Source organism: Periplaneta americana, chromosome 1 (assembly GCF_040183065.1).
Source record: "Periplaneta americana isolate PAMFEO1 chromosome 1, P.americana_PAMFEO1_priV1, whole genome shotgun sequence".
Classification (NCBI taxonomy): domain Eukaryota; kingdom Metazoa; phylum Arthropoda; class Insecta; order Blattodea; family Blattidae; genus Periplaneta; species Periplaneta americana.
The window spans coordinates 195,048,349-195,065,883 of NC_091117.1; the positions used below are offsets into that span (position 1 = coordinate 195,048,349).

At 38.3% G+C, this 17,535-nt stretch overlaps 1 protein-coding gene across 1 annotated transcript in view; it reads left to right on the forward strand.

Annotated features, from left to right (window-relative positions):
- Window positions 1-17,535, forward strand: part of LOC138706093 (catalase-like) — an 84,623-nt gene that overhangs the window by 28,273 nt on the left and 38,815 nt on the right. Inside the window, exons 2-4 of the mRNA XM_069835052.1 lie at window positions 3,503-3,677; window positions 10,917-11,058; window positions 17,261-17,411. Coding sequence (XP_069691153.1) covers window positions 3,503-3,677; window positions 10,917-11,058; window positions 17,261-17,411 — 468 coding nt within the window. The remainder of the gene's footprint in view (window positions 1-3,502; window positions 3,678-10,916; window positions 11,059-17,260; window positions 17,412-17,535) is intronic.

Genomic DNA, 17,535 nt, shown 5'->3' on the forward strand with positions numbered 1-17,535 from the left:
CTCGTATTATAAATTTCATCAGACCATCTTCCACTCGTCATCGACTGTTCAAGACTAATACATTAGATGCTGAACATGGTGATGTAATAAATTAATAATGTAGAAGTAAGGTGGCTTAGTATAGGAAAACATTAGAAAGATTCTGCAGTCTTCTAAATGAGATCAGGGCATTTCCTAAATATTCATCCGGTCAATATTACGAGAAATTTTATTGCATATCCTGCCTACAAGATCTAGATTTCTTGACAGATATCACTTCCAAATTAAACGAGTTCAATAAACATCGAATTGCAATTGAAAGACCGTGGCATGTAAAGTATGTTAAGTGTTTTAAATGCGTTTCAAAGGAAGGTGAAGCTATGGATTACTGTTCGTATAAATTTAAGAAAACACAGATTTCGTAACATTATAGAGTGTGTAAGGGGTATAAGTGCCGTCCTTTTCACAGCCGTCGGACCAAGAAATGTTCATACAACATAGGGTCAAAGCTTGATAGTTTTCCCAGAAAAAAAAATATTTCTTTTCTTATTTCATTTGCGTTATACTGTTTATATCGTTAGTAAAATTACGAAAACAATTACATCAGCAAAGAGTTAACATTAGTTTAAATAAATATTCGTGTTCTATTTCGTTTTCGTGAAATTAAATAAAAATACAAGCTTAAATGTGTTAATATTCTGGCATGAGAGGCATGGCAACGTTCAGCAACGAGTCAGCTGAGTTCAAGCTCCCTGTCCATAGTTCTACTGCCGAGCGGATGGCAGTTCAGTACAGAGTATTCGATAAACAACTTACAATGTCATTCACAGTTTAGGAATATCATATTGTGAATTTTATTAGTTACAACAATGTAATTTATTCGTCACAACAATAATTCCTTTCTACAATTCACCTTAAACGCTCTCGTCAACAATTGGATCTTCACTCAACACAGTATTCGTTATAGCACTCCACCGACGACAATGACAGTTTACTTGGACTATTACGCACAACAATGAACTGTTAATCTTAACTAATATTTACAAAGCACTATTTACAAATCAGAACTACCAGTTCTCAGCTCACAGTTCTTCTATCTCAGTCACTCGAGTTCACAGTATCTCGAACCACAGACCTTCAGAGACAGTTCACTGTACTCGAAATCAGGTCCCTCCAACTGCGGTCCACTGCACTCGAACTCAGGTCCCTCCAACTGCGGTCCACTGCACTCGAACTCAGGTCCCTCCAACTGCGGTCCACTGCACTCGAACTCAGGCCTTCAGATGCTGACGCAGTTGCGAACGCACACTCGAGTCGAATTCCGGTACACAAGACTGGCTTGCTTGCTCTGGCTTTCTCACTGACTGGCTCACTAATCAACTGAAAACTGGAAACTGCTGTCGTTCCTTCGCGTCCGTAATTTATAACCACAGCGACGTAGCCTCGAAGGTTCCACGCGTCTCTAGAGATGGCACTCCAGAGAAATCCAGAGCCCTCTCCTCTCTACCAGCACCAGATGCGCGCGCAAACTCGTCGCGTTGACGTAATACACCCTCTCTCTTCTCTCCACCGTGCGACGTCACTCAATGTTCCGTGGAGCCTGTGCGATCTGCTTTCTTGCGGGACGCTGGTCGTGAGTTCGAATCTCACGTCGCTGTCACAATATGTTATTAATTTATGGAAAAAGTCATCGTAATTCAAGTGAAGCAAGAAGGATGTACCGCTAACGTTTTCCTCAATAAAGGTTACCTAATCGGCAAACTTTTGTAGCGATTTCTCAACGATTATTAGAAACTAGAAGTCTCTTACTCCGTTTCGAAAATCACACAACCAGAAATTTGTTTTAAAATGATACTGCTTTACGGAAGCGGGAGAGATTGAAATGTTGCATTAGAGGAAAAGTTCGTGTGATTTTGTGCAGAAAACCATTATTGTTTATTTTTTAGACTTATAATTAAAAAATAGAACAATATTGTTACATAAAATGTAAATTTACAATAATGTTCTATTAATGAGATTGAAAGTTTGTATTTACTGCTCGTTTTATGTAAACAACAGTATTATCATGGTCCTCTCCTGCATTAGAACAGAGCATCTCTTTTGTACCGGTATGTTTGTACCCGCTTGGGCTGTACTGTGTACTTGTAAACCCCCTCCTCCCTGCTTGAGCTGTATTGAATAGTTCTAAACCCCCTTCTCCCATCCAGCAACATTGCAAAAGTCTAATATTGTAAACTTCAATAATTAATTAAATATTGCAATTAGAAAAAATTAGGGCATTCGATAAGTAATGACAACAATGCTGTAAATCAGTGCTTCTAGCGGTGACCATTGAAATCTTGTATTACGTAATAGAGCAACGATTGTTTCATAAATTTGCAATATTGGAAGTCTCGAAGTAGCCATATTTTGTAAATACAGTGGCTGTTTCTGATTTGTAGTAAACAATACAGCCCTAAAGTACGAACAAAGTTGCTTTATTAAAATCCAAATTGCAAGAGAAAAACATGCAAAATAGTACATTATGCAACGAGCCTATAATGATAGTAATTAAGAATCGAGTATGGATATTTATGAAACGAGCGCAAGCGAGTTTCATAATTTTCATACGAGCTTCTTAATTACCATTATAGGCGAGTTTCATACGACTTTTTATGCTCGACCATATTTCTAACTTGGAATTACCGGTATTCAGATGTATACATTTTATTTGTAATTGACAAGATCGGAAGTGACCTTGTTCTAGGTCGTGAATTGTGAGATGTGCGCAGACGCGAAAGTATTGATTTTTTTCCGAGGAACAATAATGTCATTGACCTTGACGTAGTCCCGTTAAACTTGATAATATTATAATATTATAACCTTGATTATTGAATTCGACATTGAAAAACGAGATGACAAATTGAATTTATTTGAATATTATTTACAATTAACACTAATTATTATAGTAACAGAACATAACCTTCTGCGACAGTATTGGATTTCCAGCCTCCGTGACTTTTCGCTAATTCTCTTTCGATTGCATATCCGAGAATAATCGATACTTGCGGTTTTATAACGGTATAAAGCTGACTTGTCATTGGCTGAACACATGTAAGCTGAGTTATTATTGGCTGAAGACCTATACTTTAATGAGTAGGTGTACTTTAATGACATGCATTAAAGGACTGCTACCAGATGTATAATTAGTACATTTCGGCATGGTCGAGCATAAACGTTACAAGAAGCCTGTGGGAGAGAAGTCCTACCATACTGAACTATTGCAAGTTGGGTGGAAGTGAGGCATTCGCTTTCAATCAAGAGTTGACATCCGAAGATCTTTAGGTTGATCAGTGAGAAAGATATTCAGAAATGCTGCTACAGTTGGAATCCGCCGTCTTCCAAGAATTTAGCAACTATGACAGGAGACTGTATTTGAAGTATGTAATGTCAAAAGTATGTTGCCATTATTTTTCGAATGCTCTAGTCGTTGTTGATAATAGACTTATCTGTTTGGTCAAATCTTATCTCGTTCTTTTTGCAGCAAGATGTGAATCGCGTCGTAACAGGTTATGGAGTCCCAGTAAGCAACATAGCGGCCAGTCTGACGGCAGGGTACCACGGCCCTGTACTGCTACAAGATGTTGTTTTTCTGGATACTTTGGCACACTTCGATAGGGAGCGAATCCCTGAGAGAGTGGTACATGCCAAAGGTGCTGGTAAGTTTTTGCTTCTGAAATGAGTGGAAATATTAGTATTAGTAATAGTTATCAATAACTCTGGAGTAGAGCAAGTAAATGCTTTTACTTACCTTGGCTGTAATCTCTCCCATATTCATTCTCGAGATATAGATAATAAATTAGCCAAATTTCAACAGCTGCTAAGAACAATTAGAAATACACTGTTTAAGAAGGTCCGGCAAGACACAATTTTGAAATTCTACAAAACAATGGCCATTCCAACTTTGCTATATGGATCAGAAACTTGGACTCTAACAACTAGTCAACTGAAAAGAATAGAAGCAGCTGAGATGAGATTACTAAGACCGCTAGCAGGCTACACTCTCTATGACCATAAATATAATGAAGACATCCGACAAGAACTAAATATCGCAGCCATTACAGAGACAATCCACAAGTATCGGAGCAACTGGCATGAGCATGTCCTACGGATGCCAAATGATAGACTACCCAGGAGATTATTAAATTACAGACCCCTTGGATACCGAGATCGTGGACGCCCGAAGAAGCGATGGAGAGACCAGCTTTTCACCTGAGACGGAACAGGCCAAATGGCCTAAACCCTGATAGCTATTGATGATGATGAGTATTAGTATTATTTATTAATAGTTCAAAAGTACATAAACTTAATCTTAAAACTGATACATTCACAAATAATGATAATACACAATATTTTACACAATTTAATCACAAATTTTCTATCATATAATTAGAGTGGAAATATAGTAGAAATATATATGAAAGTAGTGCTTAGGTGCTTAGGAAAATATTTAGGGCTAAGAGGGACGAAGTTACAGGAGAATGGAGAAAGTTACACAAAGCAGAACTGCATGCATTGTACGAGGCGTGTTCTTAAAGTAAGTTCCGTTTTCAATTATAGCCGTCACATCGCTGCAATCGTTATTTTGCGCATGCATATTTTCTTCTTCAATCTTCAGACAAGCTGTGCATGCAGTTTCAGAGCTTCAGTCCGTGTGTGTGGTTAGTTATGATCAGTTGAAAAGTTTAAAGTGATCGAGCACCCCGCCGACTGTGAGATGCAGTCTGTTATCCATTTCTTGAATGCGAGAAACATCAAACCAACTGACATTCATCGTCAACTTTGTGAGGTGTATGGTGATGATGCCATTAGTGATGGAATGGTCAGGAGATGGGTTAGGAAGTTCAAAGAGGGCCGCGTCTCTGTGCATGACGAGAAGCATACCGGTCGGCCATCTTTGGTCAATGACAATTTGGTGCGTGCTGTCGATCAAAAAAATCATGAGGACAGGAACAAATTGACCATCCCTCCTACAGCCCGGATCTGGTTCCGAGTGACTTTCATCTCTTCCAGCACCTCAAGAAGTTCCTCGGTGGTCAACGTTTTGATGGTGACGACACCCAAAATCTCATCTCGAAATTTAGCTGGGAACAAATTGACCATCCCCCCTACAGCCCGGATTTGGTCCCGAGTGACTTTCATCTCTTCCTGCACCTCAAGAAGTTCCTATGTGGTCAACGTTTTGATGGCGACGACACCCAAAATCTCATCTCGAAATTTGGCTAGGAACAAATTGACCATCCCCCCTACAGCCCGGATTTGGTTCCGAGTGACTTTCATCTCTTCCTGTACCTCAAGAAGTTCCTATGTGGTCAACGTTTTGATGGCGACGAAGTGAAAACAGCAGTGCGGGAGTGGTTCGCATTGCAGGCGGGCGAATTCTACAATGAGGGGATAGAAAGACTTGTGCCACGACTCGATGAATGCCTCAATAATGGTGGAGATTATGTTGAGAAGTAATTGAAGTGTGGGGAATACAATGCAACAAAAATAGTTTGTAAATATCTTCCCGTTTACTTACTACACCCTTTTGGAACTTACTTTAAGAACACGCCTCGTATTCTTTACCTGACATAATTAGGAAATGAAATCCAGACGTTTGAGAAGGGCAGGGCATGTAGCACGTATGGGCGAATCCAGAACTGCATATAGAGTGTTAGTTGGGAAGCCGGAGAGAAAAAGACCTTTGGAGATATAGATGGGAGGATAATATTAAAATGGATTTGAGGGAGGTGAGATATGATGATAGAGACTGGATCAATCTTGCTCAGACAGGGACCGATGGCGGGCTTATGTGAGGGCGGCAATGAACCTGCGGGTTCCTTAAAAGCTATTTGTAAGTAAGTAATAGTTAAATATAATTATAAATAATTGAAGGAACTTCTCAACACGCGAATACCGTTTGCGCAGGAAGCCGAGTGACATAATATTAACCAAGCAGTCAGGAATTCTACTATAAGAAAATCAGACTGAGCTTGTATACTACTCACTTCCACATGCATTTTTATTTATGGGAGAGATATCAACCACTATCTCTTGTCTGTAGTCAGAATTATAATGTAACTGAAAATATAGTACTGAAAGAATGAATGTAAATTTCCGAGCAATTAATGCCCTGTAATTTTAATTCATTTCAAATTCTACTTCAAACTACAGAAGCTATTCGCGATGACTATGAAGAAAGTGTGAAATGAAAAAGAATTAAATAAAATTATTCTGGTAGGAAACCTCTTCCAGGACTGTTCTGCCTACAGCATTAGTCGAGAACAGTGCAGAAGTACTCTTATACACTATATTAGCCATACCTGTGCGTACTTACTTACTTACTTACTTACTTACTTACTTACTTACTTACTTACTTACTTACTTACTTACTTACTTACTGGCTTTAAGGAACCCGAAGGTTCATTGCCGCCCTCACATAAGCCCGCCATTGGTCCCTATCCTGTGCAAGATTAATCCAGTCTCTATCAACATATCCCACCTCCCTCAAATCCATTTTAATATTAACTTCCCTTCTATGTCTCGGCCTCCCTAAAGGTCTTTTTCCCTCCGACCTCCCAACTAACACTCTATATGCATTTCTGGATTCGTTCATACGTTCTACATGCCCTGCCCATCTCAAACGTCTGGATTTAATGTTCCTAATTATGTCAGGTGAAGAATACAATGCGTGCAGTTCTGTGTTGTGTAACTTTCTCCATTCTCCTGTAACTTCATCCCTCTTAGCCCCAAATATTTCCCTAAGCACCTTATTCTCAAACACCCTTAACCTATGTTCCTCTCTCAAAGTGAGAGTCCAAGCTTCACAACCATACAGAACAACCGGTAATATAACTGTTCCTAACTTTCAGATTTTTTGACAACAAACTGGATGATAAAAGCTTCTCAACCGAATAATAACAGGCATTTCCCATATCTATTCTGTGTTTAATTTCCTCCCGAGTATCATTTATATTTGTTACTGTTGCTCCTAGGTATTTTAATTTTTCCACCTCTTCAAAGGATAAATTTACAATTTTTATATTTCCATTTCGTACAATATTCTCGTTACGAGATATAATCATATACTTTGTCTTTTCGGGATTTACTTCCAAACCTATTTCTTTACTTGCTTCAGGTAAAATTCCCGTATTTTCCCTAATCGTTTGTGGAACCAGAAATATTCAGATTACAGTTTTATTAGTGGTAAAAGGATAAATCGTTTATGTTCCGTGGGCAACAAGAAATCAAAATGTAGTATAAAATTAGAACTTTATGTGGACTAAATCAAGTTTATGTAGGCCTACAGATTACCGTGGCTCACTCAAATACGTAATTAAGAAATAAAAATGTTTCGACAATATAATTATCAAGTTCTCTGTGCTTAAGGATATGTTTTAATCTCACCGTATTGCGGACTTATGCCTAGTCCACGATTCATTCTGGAATTATCGTAATGATAACCACTGACGGGCAAAATGTGTGTTGCAACGCAAAACAAACTCTGTGTTCGCCGTGAAGTCAGGCTAACCCCCAACCAACCGTAGATAGGCCTATCAGTAATGTATTTCTTGTTCTCCCCACCTTATCATTTTGTTGTCATGCAGGCTGCATAAGTTGCTCCTTACGTTTTGTCCGCCTCTGATATAGGCTACCGGTATGTCCATCTAGAGGAGCTACACTTTCCAATGGTGAAAGAATTATCCAAACCGGTTAATCTGAGATTACTTCATACAAACACACACTCTCTCTTATATATGAATATTGATAAACATTTATATGAATATATATTATAATGATTTTCATATAACAATAGAGTTAATTGAACCACGGCCGACTTGATGTACCCTTCGCTTCTTTGTATAGGAGAAGCGAAGCGAGTATCAAGTAGGCCGTGATTGAACATATTCTGTTTGTTGTGCAAGGCTTCTTAAATAAACACAGTCATTTGTTTTCACTTCATTGTAATAATATGATTGAGGCGGCACTGACATAAAAAGCATTGCTATTTAAACTCATATATCTCGTTAAATATCAGTCCTATCAAAATTTTACACAATACAAAACTTGCCGGAATCATTTCTAAAGCAACTTTTGTTATGTAACATTATATTGAAAATCAATAATAAACCAGTTATTTAGATTTATTTACTTTATGCCCCCTTATAACTCCCCTTTTAAAGGAAGTATTTTGAATGTCATAGGCCTATAGCCTAAATTTTAAATTAGATGCAACGTAATGTATATACCAATTTTCATAGAAATCGGTTCAGCCAGTATCGCGTGAAAGGGTATCAAACATAAATACAGACAGACATACAAACAAAAGTGTCAAAAAATGCTATTTTTGGTCTCAGGAGAGCTAATTATATTATGTTTACATTGATTATTATTGAAAAATGAAAAATTGCCAGAAAAATTTAGGTTATACAGGGACATCATTTTATTTTTACTAACATTTTTAATATTAACCTGTCTATACCTTTAGAGAACCGGAAACAACGCTTGCTCCCCCCTCCAAGACTGGAGTTCGATGATACTGGCGTAAAACACAAATCACTCTACTAGGTATAGGATGGAAGAAAAGTAGTTCATCCATTTACGTAAACTAGGAAATATCGCGATTTTGAGTTTGATAATTTTCATTAGGTTTTCTTTAATCAAAGTACAGTACTGTATTAAGAATAAGTGTTTTTACTCACGAAGTGAGTTATCCATGCGAACGTATTCATTATGCAGTGTATACTGTCTACAGCACATTAGCGTACAATATAGAGAAAAAAGTTAAATTGAAAAATAATCATAATATGAATATTTAAACACAATTTTGAAAATGGTGGCCGTTCATTTCGATATAGGCTTCAGTTCTTTTGTGCATATTATCGCACTATAGACTATTGCATCTAATTCCAATTGCCAGTTTCGTCCTTCGTACTAGTAACTCATGTTGAAATAATTCTGTACCTACTCTACGTACTGTGAATTCAATCTTCACTTCTGCCCGACCCGAAAATATAAAATTACTCAGACATGCTATCTACTGTCCATCCAAGTGGTTATGCCGCAGGATTGTAGAAAGGGAGGAAATCACGTGACAGTTAATTACTTAACGAGGCCCTTTTATTTAAGTTGAATTAAACAGCTGTATAATATTACGTAAACGTCCAATTCCTAAGAGAAATTAATGTTTTCAGAAAAGAGCCAAGACAGCCCAGCTTTTACATAGGGGCGAGCAGAAGCAGGTGAGGGAAATCGGGATGCGACGTAGGCAAACGGACAGTAACTGTGCGAAAATATGATTCAATATTGAAAGCTCTTTCGTCACTGGAAAACGTGAACATATTTCTGGAACGTACTATACCCAGTAACTCAGTACTGCTTACTATCTGCGGTCTTGGTTCTGTGTGGAGTTGGAACTTCCTTAGTAGAAGGGGTGGGAATGAAGTACATTCAAAAACTCAGGTACAATAAAAATTGAAGTAAAAATAAAATTATGTCCCTGTAGTTTTATTATTAGTATAGACAGATGAATATCAGTTGTGAAACTTGGACTCTCACTTTGAGAGAGGAACAGAGATTAAGGGTGTTTGAGAATAAGGTTCTTAGGAAAATATTTGGGGCTAAAAGGGATGAAGTTACAGGAGGATGGAGAAAGTTACACAACGCAGAACTGCACGCATTGTATTCTTCACTTGACATAATTAGGAACATTAAATCCTGACGTTTGAGAAGGGCAGGGCATGTAGCACGTATGGGCGAATCCAGAAATGCATATAGGCTAAAGTGTTAGTTGGGAGACTGGAGGCAAAAGGACCTTTGGGGAGGCTGAGACGTAGATGGGAGGATAATATTAAAATAGATTTGAGGGAGGTAGAATAGAGAGTGATAGAGACTGGATTATTCTTGCTCAGGATAGGGACCAATGGCGGGCGTAAGTGAGGGCGGCAAAGAACCTCCGGGTTTCTTAAAAGCCATTTGTAAGTAAGTAAGATGAATATCATCCGTATAAAAAGGTTGTTAAATGAATATTTTTATTGTTGTGCAAGGCCGCCTTAAATAAATGCAGAGTCATTTGTTTTATCTTTATTACTCGTATATTAGTCTGACAGGCGACACTGACATGAAAATAATTATTTTAGAACTCATATATCTCGTTAAATATCACTTCTATCAAAATTTTGCAGAGAAGAAAACTTGTGGGAAACATTTCGAAGCTACTTTTGTTATGTAACATTCCACTAAAAAATCAATAATGAGCGAGATATTTAGATTTATTTACTTAATGCCCTCTTATAACCCCCATTTAAAAGAAAGTATTTTGAATGTCATATAGTCTAAACTCTAAGTGGGAACTAACTTACCTTACATACCAATTTTCATAAAAATCCGTTCAGCCATTTTCGAGTGAAAAGTTAACAAACATCAGACAGACATTAACAAACATTTCAAAAATGCGATTTTCGATCTCAGAGTAGCTAATTATACATATTTACACCAATTATTTTTGCAAAAGCGAAAATTACCAGAAAAATTTAGGTCACAGTTGTATTATTAGTGTCCACACCTGTGGAGTAGTGGTCTGCGCGTCTGGCCGCGAAACCAGGTGGCCCGGGTTCGAATCCTGGTCGGGGAAAGTTACCTGGTTGAGGTTTTTTCCGCAGTTTTCCTTCAGCCCAATACGAGCAAATGCTGGGTAACTTTCGGTGCTGGACCCTGGACTCATTTCACCGGCATTATCACCTTCATTTCATTCAGACGCTAAATAACCTGAGATGTTGATACAGCGTCGTAAAATAACCCAATAAAATTAAAAAGTATTATTAGTACAGATTAGAAGTTCTAAAATATGTGAAACACGTATTTAAAGAAAAATTCGTTTCACAGGAGAAGATTTAATCCACTTCACCTATTCACAGGCGCGTTTGGTTACTTTGAAGTGACACACGACATCACGGAATACACTAAGGCTGTTGTGTTCTCGAATGTGGGAAAGAAGACACCAATCGCAGTACGTTTTTCATTTGTTACTGGAGAAACAGGTTCGGCCGATACAATGCGGTAAGTTAGCATTATGTTATATTGATTGTTATTAAAGTGCAATCCACCAATATACTAGTTGAAATTAGTTTCACTTCATTATTTAGTAGAGGCAAAAGCTCCACTTCATACTCCATTTTCTAGCCTTCACGGCTCCACTCACTATTTGCAAAAATGAAAACTTCAATATGTAAACAATTGAACTTCAAATAAAAAATGACAATCGATAAATAAACCCATAGCAACCGGAGTACCAGCACGCGAAACAAAAACGCTACGAACTTATGTACCAACCCAATATATTCTATGTTGCAGTTCTACATTTCAGTTGCGCATTTCGTTTCTTTCCATTGTACATTGTCTGTGAACACGAGTACTGTATTGTCGGACCATCGGAACTGTGCCCCTTCAGCGCTGTCGTCGTTCTTGAAAAAGTTAACGCCTGTACTCACTCCATTCCACCCGCTCTCCTCCCACCACGTTAAACAGCAGGCCACAAACCTTGCCGAATAGGGATGTTGCCAAACTTCGGTCAAACGGTGTCATAAATAACTGGTCCTTCATGCTACAATATCATTTCTTTCAATCAAAATACATCTTGTATTTCTACATTTTTTAAACCTAAATCCCATGTCTCGAATCACTTTCCGTAGCGTTTCTCTCCAACCTTGGAAATTATTGCTTCTCCAGCAACCTTCAGTAATTTCTTCAATGTTGGAACTTCGTTCTGCACCGCGTAAAATTCTTGTATCTTTCTTCTTAAAATATAGGGCCTACATCGGTTCATATTATCTACAAGAATTAAAGGTTCCCTTGGTCTGTTCTTCCCTGGTGATTCTAGCATTTCATCTCCTGCACAGACTCCCTCTTCCTGATTTTCTTTATTAAGAGCTCTGACCTGTCTATATAAATTACATAAAAATGTTGTATTATTAGTATTAGTTAAGTAAGTAATTTTAATACGTAATCAATTTAAATAAAATAAGCCTCACCTGTGATAGCAGCTGCTCTTTTCGTTGCCTGATTTATAGGAAACAGATATTGACCTGTTTGTTTCTCTTCATTGCAAAATGCTATTACGTACTTGCTTAATAATATTTGTTTCACCACTCCGTGCTGCAGTATTCATGTTGAGTTGACAACACTGGACTGCAAGTGCAAATAAACTGTCCCGCAAGAAGACCAAAATTGTGAGTAATGGGGGAGAGAAAGGGAGAGAGAGAGAAAAGAGAGAGATAGGAATGCAGGGAGAGAAATGAATTACCGAGGCTGAGAAGGAATTAAGGTAAGCGTTCATTACATCGTATCGCACGCATCGGACGAATCGCACGGATCGGAAAAAGACTACCTTTGCTGTAATTGTTATGTAACCGCGTTCACTACATCGTATCGGACGCATCGCCTTTCGGCAAATCCGTCCACGTTTCTCGGATGGGCAACTTTTCCGATGCTTGCGATCATGGCCTTCTTTAATAAATCAATTTTAATTGGTCAACTGTTACTATTATGTTGTGCCATGTTCAGTGTCGCGCCAAAATGGCAGACGGAAAACTTATTTCGCGTGTAGAAAATTGCGAAGAATTATATAATTTGAGGCGTTCCCATTACAGTAATCAACTCGTTTCTTGCAAATATATTATGTAACCAATATTTCTTTCGTTTCTTCCTCTTCAATTAAGACGCATGAAGCAATTACAAATTCTTATCCGCTAACAGTCATAATTAATAGACTTAACCTCAACTCCTCTGCTTTCAGTAATGTCAATATCGTACGACGTCATGTTTTAAACAGCTGATAGGGGAATCCGATGAGGCGATGAGGTGGAGCCGTTACAGTGAACGCACTGCACTTAAAATATCCGTTGCGTGCGATTCGTACGAGGAGTGCGATACGATGTAGTGAACGCTTACCTTTAGGGTTCAGTTCGCATATCTTACGGGGGCATAGATCCGATGGTCCGACAATATCTAATTTGTGGTGACTTTACTGGGAATATTTTTCTCTTTATTTTCTCTAACGGTGCTACTGGACGTTTTAGGCCGCTTCGTCTTCGGCTGTAGAAACTCACTGCCCATTAACCTACCGACACTGAAAGAGAAACCGAGATCTGAATGCAGATTCCCGGATGGAGAAGTGCAACGTCGCTGCTTTCTATCTGACCCCAAGGCACTTGTCTGTAGCGTCACATAACAAGCACTCTTACGGAAGTAACGCCTGATATTAAGGGCACAGCTGTCATCCGATCAGATAGTTACATCGACGAATATCTATCTGTATTGATATTTCACATTAGCGTTATGATATACAGGGTGGGGCATGGGAACCAAGTGTTTTTTAAATGGCTTGTACTCTGTCATTATGAAACGGAGAGACGTGCGGCATGTGACAGTCCATTCCGTGGCTCATAGCATTTCACCTGCAGTCGGCATCATGGAGCAGTGGACGCATGTTTGCGTATGATTGTTTTGTTAGAAATGGCGAGTCGGTGAGCTCATACGGCGTGAGTTTTGCTACAGATTCAATATTAATCGCAATGATTCTGTTCCCATGCGTGACACAATCTTATATTGGGTTAAAAAAAATAGGCGCAATACTGAAGAATAAATCGCCCGGCCCCCAACACAGAGTGCGTACTCCAGAAAACTTTGTCAGATAAGCGATACTGCCCATCCCATGCCGCTCTGCTCGAAGACATTCAGCTGCTCTTGGAATCAGCAATCGTACGGTAAGACGGATTTGGCATGACGATTTACATTTACACCCATACAAGATAGGTGGTTTCAGCAAGATGGGGCCACGGCGCATATCTCCAGAGCGTCAATGGCAGTTCTTTGTCTCCTGTTTTCCAATCGTCTCATTTCGAGATTTGGTGATGTTCCATGGCTCCCTTGGTCCCCTGACCTGTCCACGTGATTTTTTTCTATGTGAGTACCTAAAGGCACGTGTTTACGAGGATAAGCCCCGAATATTAGATGAATTAAAGGACACAGTACGTCAACACATCACCCAAATCAACAGAGATCCCCCTGGAAAGAATAGAGGTGAATTTTCGTCAGCGCCTTAAACAATGGGTCAACAGAGACGGACATCACATGCCAGATGTAATTTTCCGCTCATAATTGAAATGGTATGTTCTCACAAACGTTGTTCTACGAATAAAATGTGTTGAAAACAAAAACTGTTTTATGATTATTTTAAAAAACACTTGGTTCCTATGCCCCACCCTGTATTGTTGAGAGGCGGGTCTGTGTAGAAGCGTCAATTTAGATATTGAGGGGGAAGTCTGAAAACAGGCTTAATTGCATTTTAGATTCCACCCCCACTCCAGTTTCCCCCCTATACTCGTATCTTAATACCTAAATATGAAAGAACATTCAATTGTTTATATATCTCATTCATTTAGTTCACATATTTTGTTTTATATCGTTGCCTGGCAACCTCGATTGTCGTTACTGTTGATTAGAACTGAAGCTACAAATACCATTGAACATTTCTTGTAATAGTTATATTCGTGTAAGTTAGGTATTAAAATACAGATTATAAAACTAACGGGTAAACCAATTCTTCTATATTTGATTATTTTAACGTTATGTTATGCCCACTCTCGAATTCTTTGCTAACAATTAGGCCTAGATAAAACCATTATTCCACTTTTTGTATATAAAATATTATTGAAAAGAAATTCGTTAATACGAAATGGTCGCGCACAGAAGTACAGTGCGATCCAAAAATCGCGCACATTAAAATTATAGTGTCTATATTGAGTAGTGCAGTTGGAAAGTGCTGTCGGCTACCGCTAGATAGCATCATGGGTGTTGACAGCAACAGACCTACTGTCATTGAAAGTTATCTTGAACCTTACATCCCCTAAGTCTGTCTTTGAAACAGCTCGGTACGGCGTGTGCTCATCAACGTAACGACACGGCAAGGATGCCGTGACTCTTTTTTTAAAAACGTTGATTCTTTTACCTTACTCCTCTCTACTGTAAAAGAACTTGGTTCAATACAGACATCATCTTCTCTCGATACTCCGGTTTTGAGAGGAGAACATAGTTTCGTAGCAAGCTTTAATTAACCTGTGTACACTCCTCTCTCATCCGGGCTGAGGACCGGCAATGGAGGAGTTACTACAGCTACTTCTATACATTATATATGCCTGCATGTCTTACACCTTCAGTTAATATGTACATATTCTTATAACAATATTTTACAGGCTTATTATTTGAATTTACATTAATTTACAATTATACACAATTCATATCCCTATCATTGCTGCCATCATCGCTTGTTTCAAAATTAATTATTTCGCCAATGGTATCATCCATTCGGGATTATCTTCTTAATCGTAGGTACTACTTTCTGAACACGATAGAATTCTTCGATTGTATCCTGAATAACATATTGATCGAAGTCGTCCACTTCCACTTCAACTTTACACAAGTCTAATTCTGGAATGAAATAATATGTTTAGTAGAACTATAAGAAAATAACTTGCAACAGTAATTCATTATGTCGCTCTCAATACACATAACTATTATAGCAATAATTTCTAAACATCACATACCTATTCTTTCCCGGAGTGTGAGGTTCATTCGGTTGTAATTCAATATTATTTTTAATTCTCTTCACGGAACTAATACTTTTGCCAGAGTATTTAGCCGCTCTCTCATTTTCCTTAACAAGAGGTTCCAGCAAATATATGTTTAATTTTTCCTCCTCGCAACGCTTAATTTTATTATATTTGCGATAATTTCTCTTTCTCCGCTGTGGATAACAGCGTTACTTTTTCTCCGCGGTGGTGTGATTTCACCATAATTACTACCCTGTGGTTGCTGCTCCATGTTAACACTACTGGTACGCAGTGAAGGAAATAGTTCTATGTTTCTCGACAAGAGATTATGCTGCGGAGCATGCGCAAACAACTCAGTTGGCTCCACCCACGTTACGCGCTTCCTTCCCTCTGCCCCTCTAACCCCGCTCAGAAGGTTCAAGATAATTTGCAATAACAGTAGACGTCATTGTGGTGTGTATGTATACACTGTCGCTTGCAGTAGTCCTTTGTTTATTGCTCGGCAAACATGTCGTTTTCCCAAGAGCAACGAATTTTCATTGTTGAACATTATTTTTCCAGTCGTTCTTATACACGTGTTGTAGACGAATTTCGTAGGAATTATCCGGATGTGGCAGTGCCTAATAATTCGACCATAATGAGATTAATCACCGTTTTAGGGAATATCGATCAGCGCTTCTTGACAATGATGAAGTGATTCTTAGTTCCAGCAGGCCAGTGCCACTTGTCACACATTTAATAAAACCATGCAATTTTTGCTCGAGTTTTTTGGTGAGCATATAATTTCTCAAGGATTATAGCTCCCACGTTCCCCCGATTTCACGTCTCCAGATTTCTTCCTGTGGGGTTATCTTAAAGGAAGGGTATACAAAAATAGGCCGCACACTCTGGAGGAACTAAAGAGAGACATAACGGAGATTAACAACATCACTGCACGCGTGCTTAAAAAAATGGCCGCAAACATGCATTACTGGACGGGGCTGCCATTTTCAGCGTATGTTGTTAAAAATAATGTAATTCATGTGAAAACTGATGTAAGTAAACGTAATAAATTCATCTTTTTAAATATATGTGAGCGTATTATTAAGATGTGCGCGACTTTTGGATCGCTCTGTAGTATGAGCACTTGCTTCATTCCGTGCAATATTTATTTATTTATTTATTTATTTATTTATTTATTTATTCTGGTGTAGTTAAGGCCATCACGCCTTCTCTTCCACAACACCAGGAATACAAATACAATAATAGAAATAAACAGAAAAAAATACACTATATACAAAATAAAGCCCCTAGTAAAGAAACTGAAAAAAATGTTGAAGGTATAAACGGCAAAAATCAAGTGCACGTTTCTCCATATTCCGTTCGATTCAAGTGAGTATCGACTTTAGATGTGGAGATTGACGTGTCATGTAATTGTCAGTTTTGATGTTATGCAAATAATAGTAGGCCTAATTGTCGTTATTTCGATCTTAGATGGAAACTTACACATATTTGGTAACTTTGCATACACATTGGTTCGCTGTAAAAATACGATAACAGCACAGACTTACTGTTGGACGTAAATTTCGTTTAATTTGTGTTTTTTCACTTAGGACAGATATGTAATTCTTCAGAGTGAAGACTTCACATGTTCCGTTTGTGAATTTCTACAGAGATCCTCGTGGCTTTTCCATCAAGTTTTATACAGAAGATGGAATCTGGGATCTCGTGGGAAACAACACACCCATCTTCTTCATTCGGGATCCTATTTTATTTCCTTTATTCATCCACTCGCAGAAAAGGAATCCTGCAACGCATCTCAAGGTAACTATCAAGTATTCATACTTAATGTCCAATGCAGAGTAAAGTTCTATTTATATAATTAATACTACGTTTTCATGGAGTATTCAGATCGATCTGAATACACTTACCGTATTGAAATCTTCAT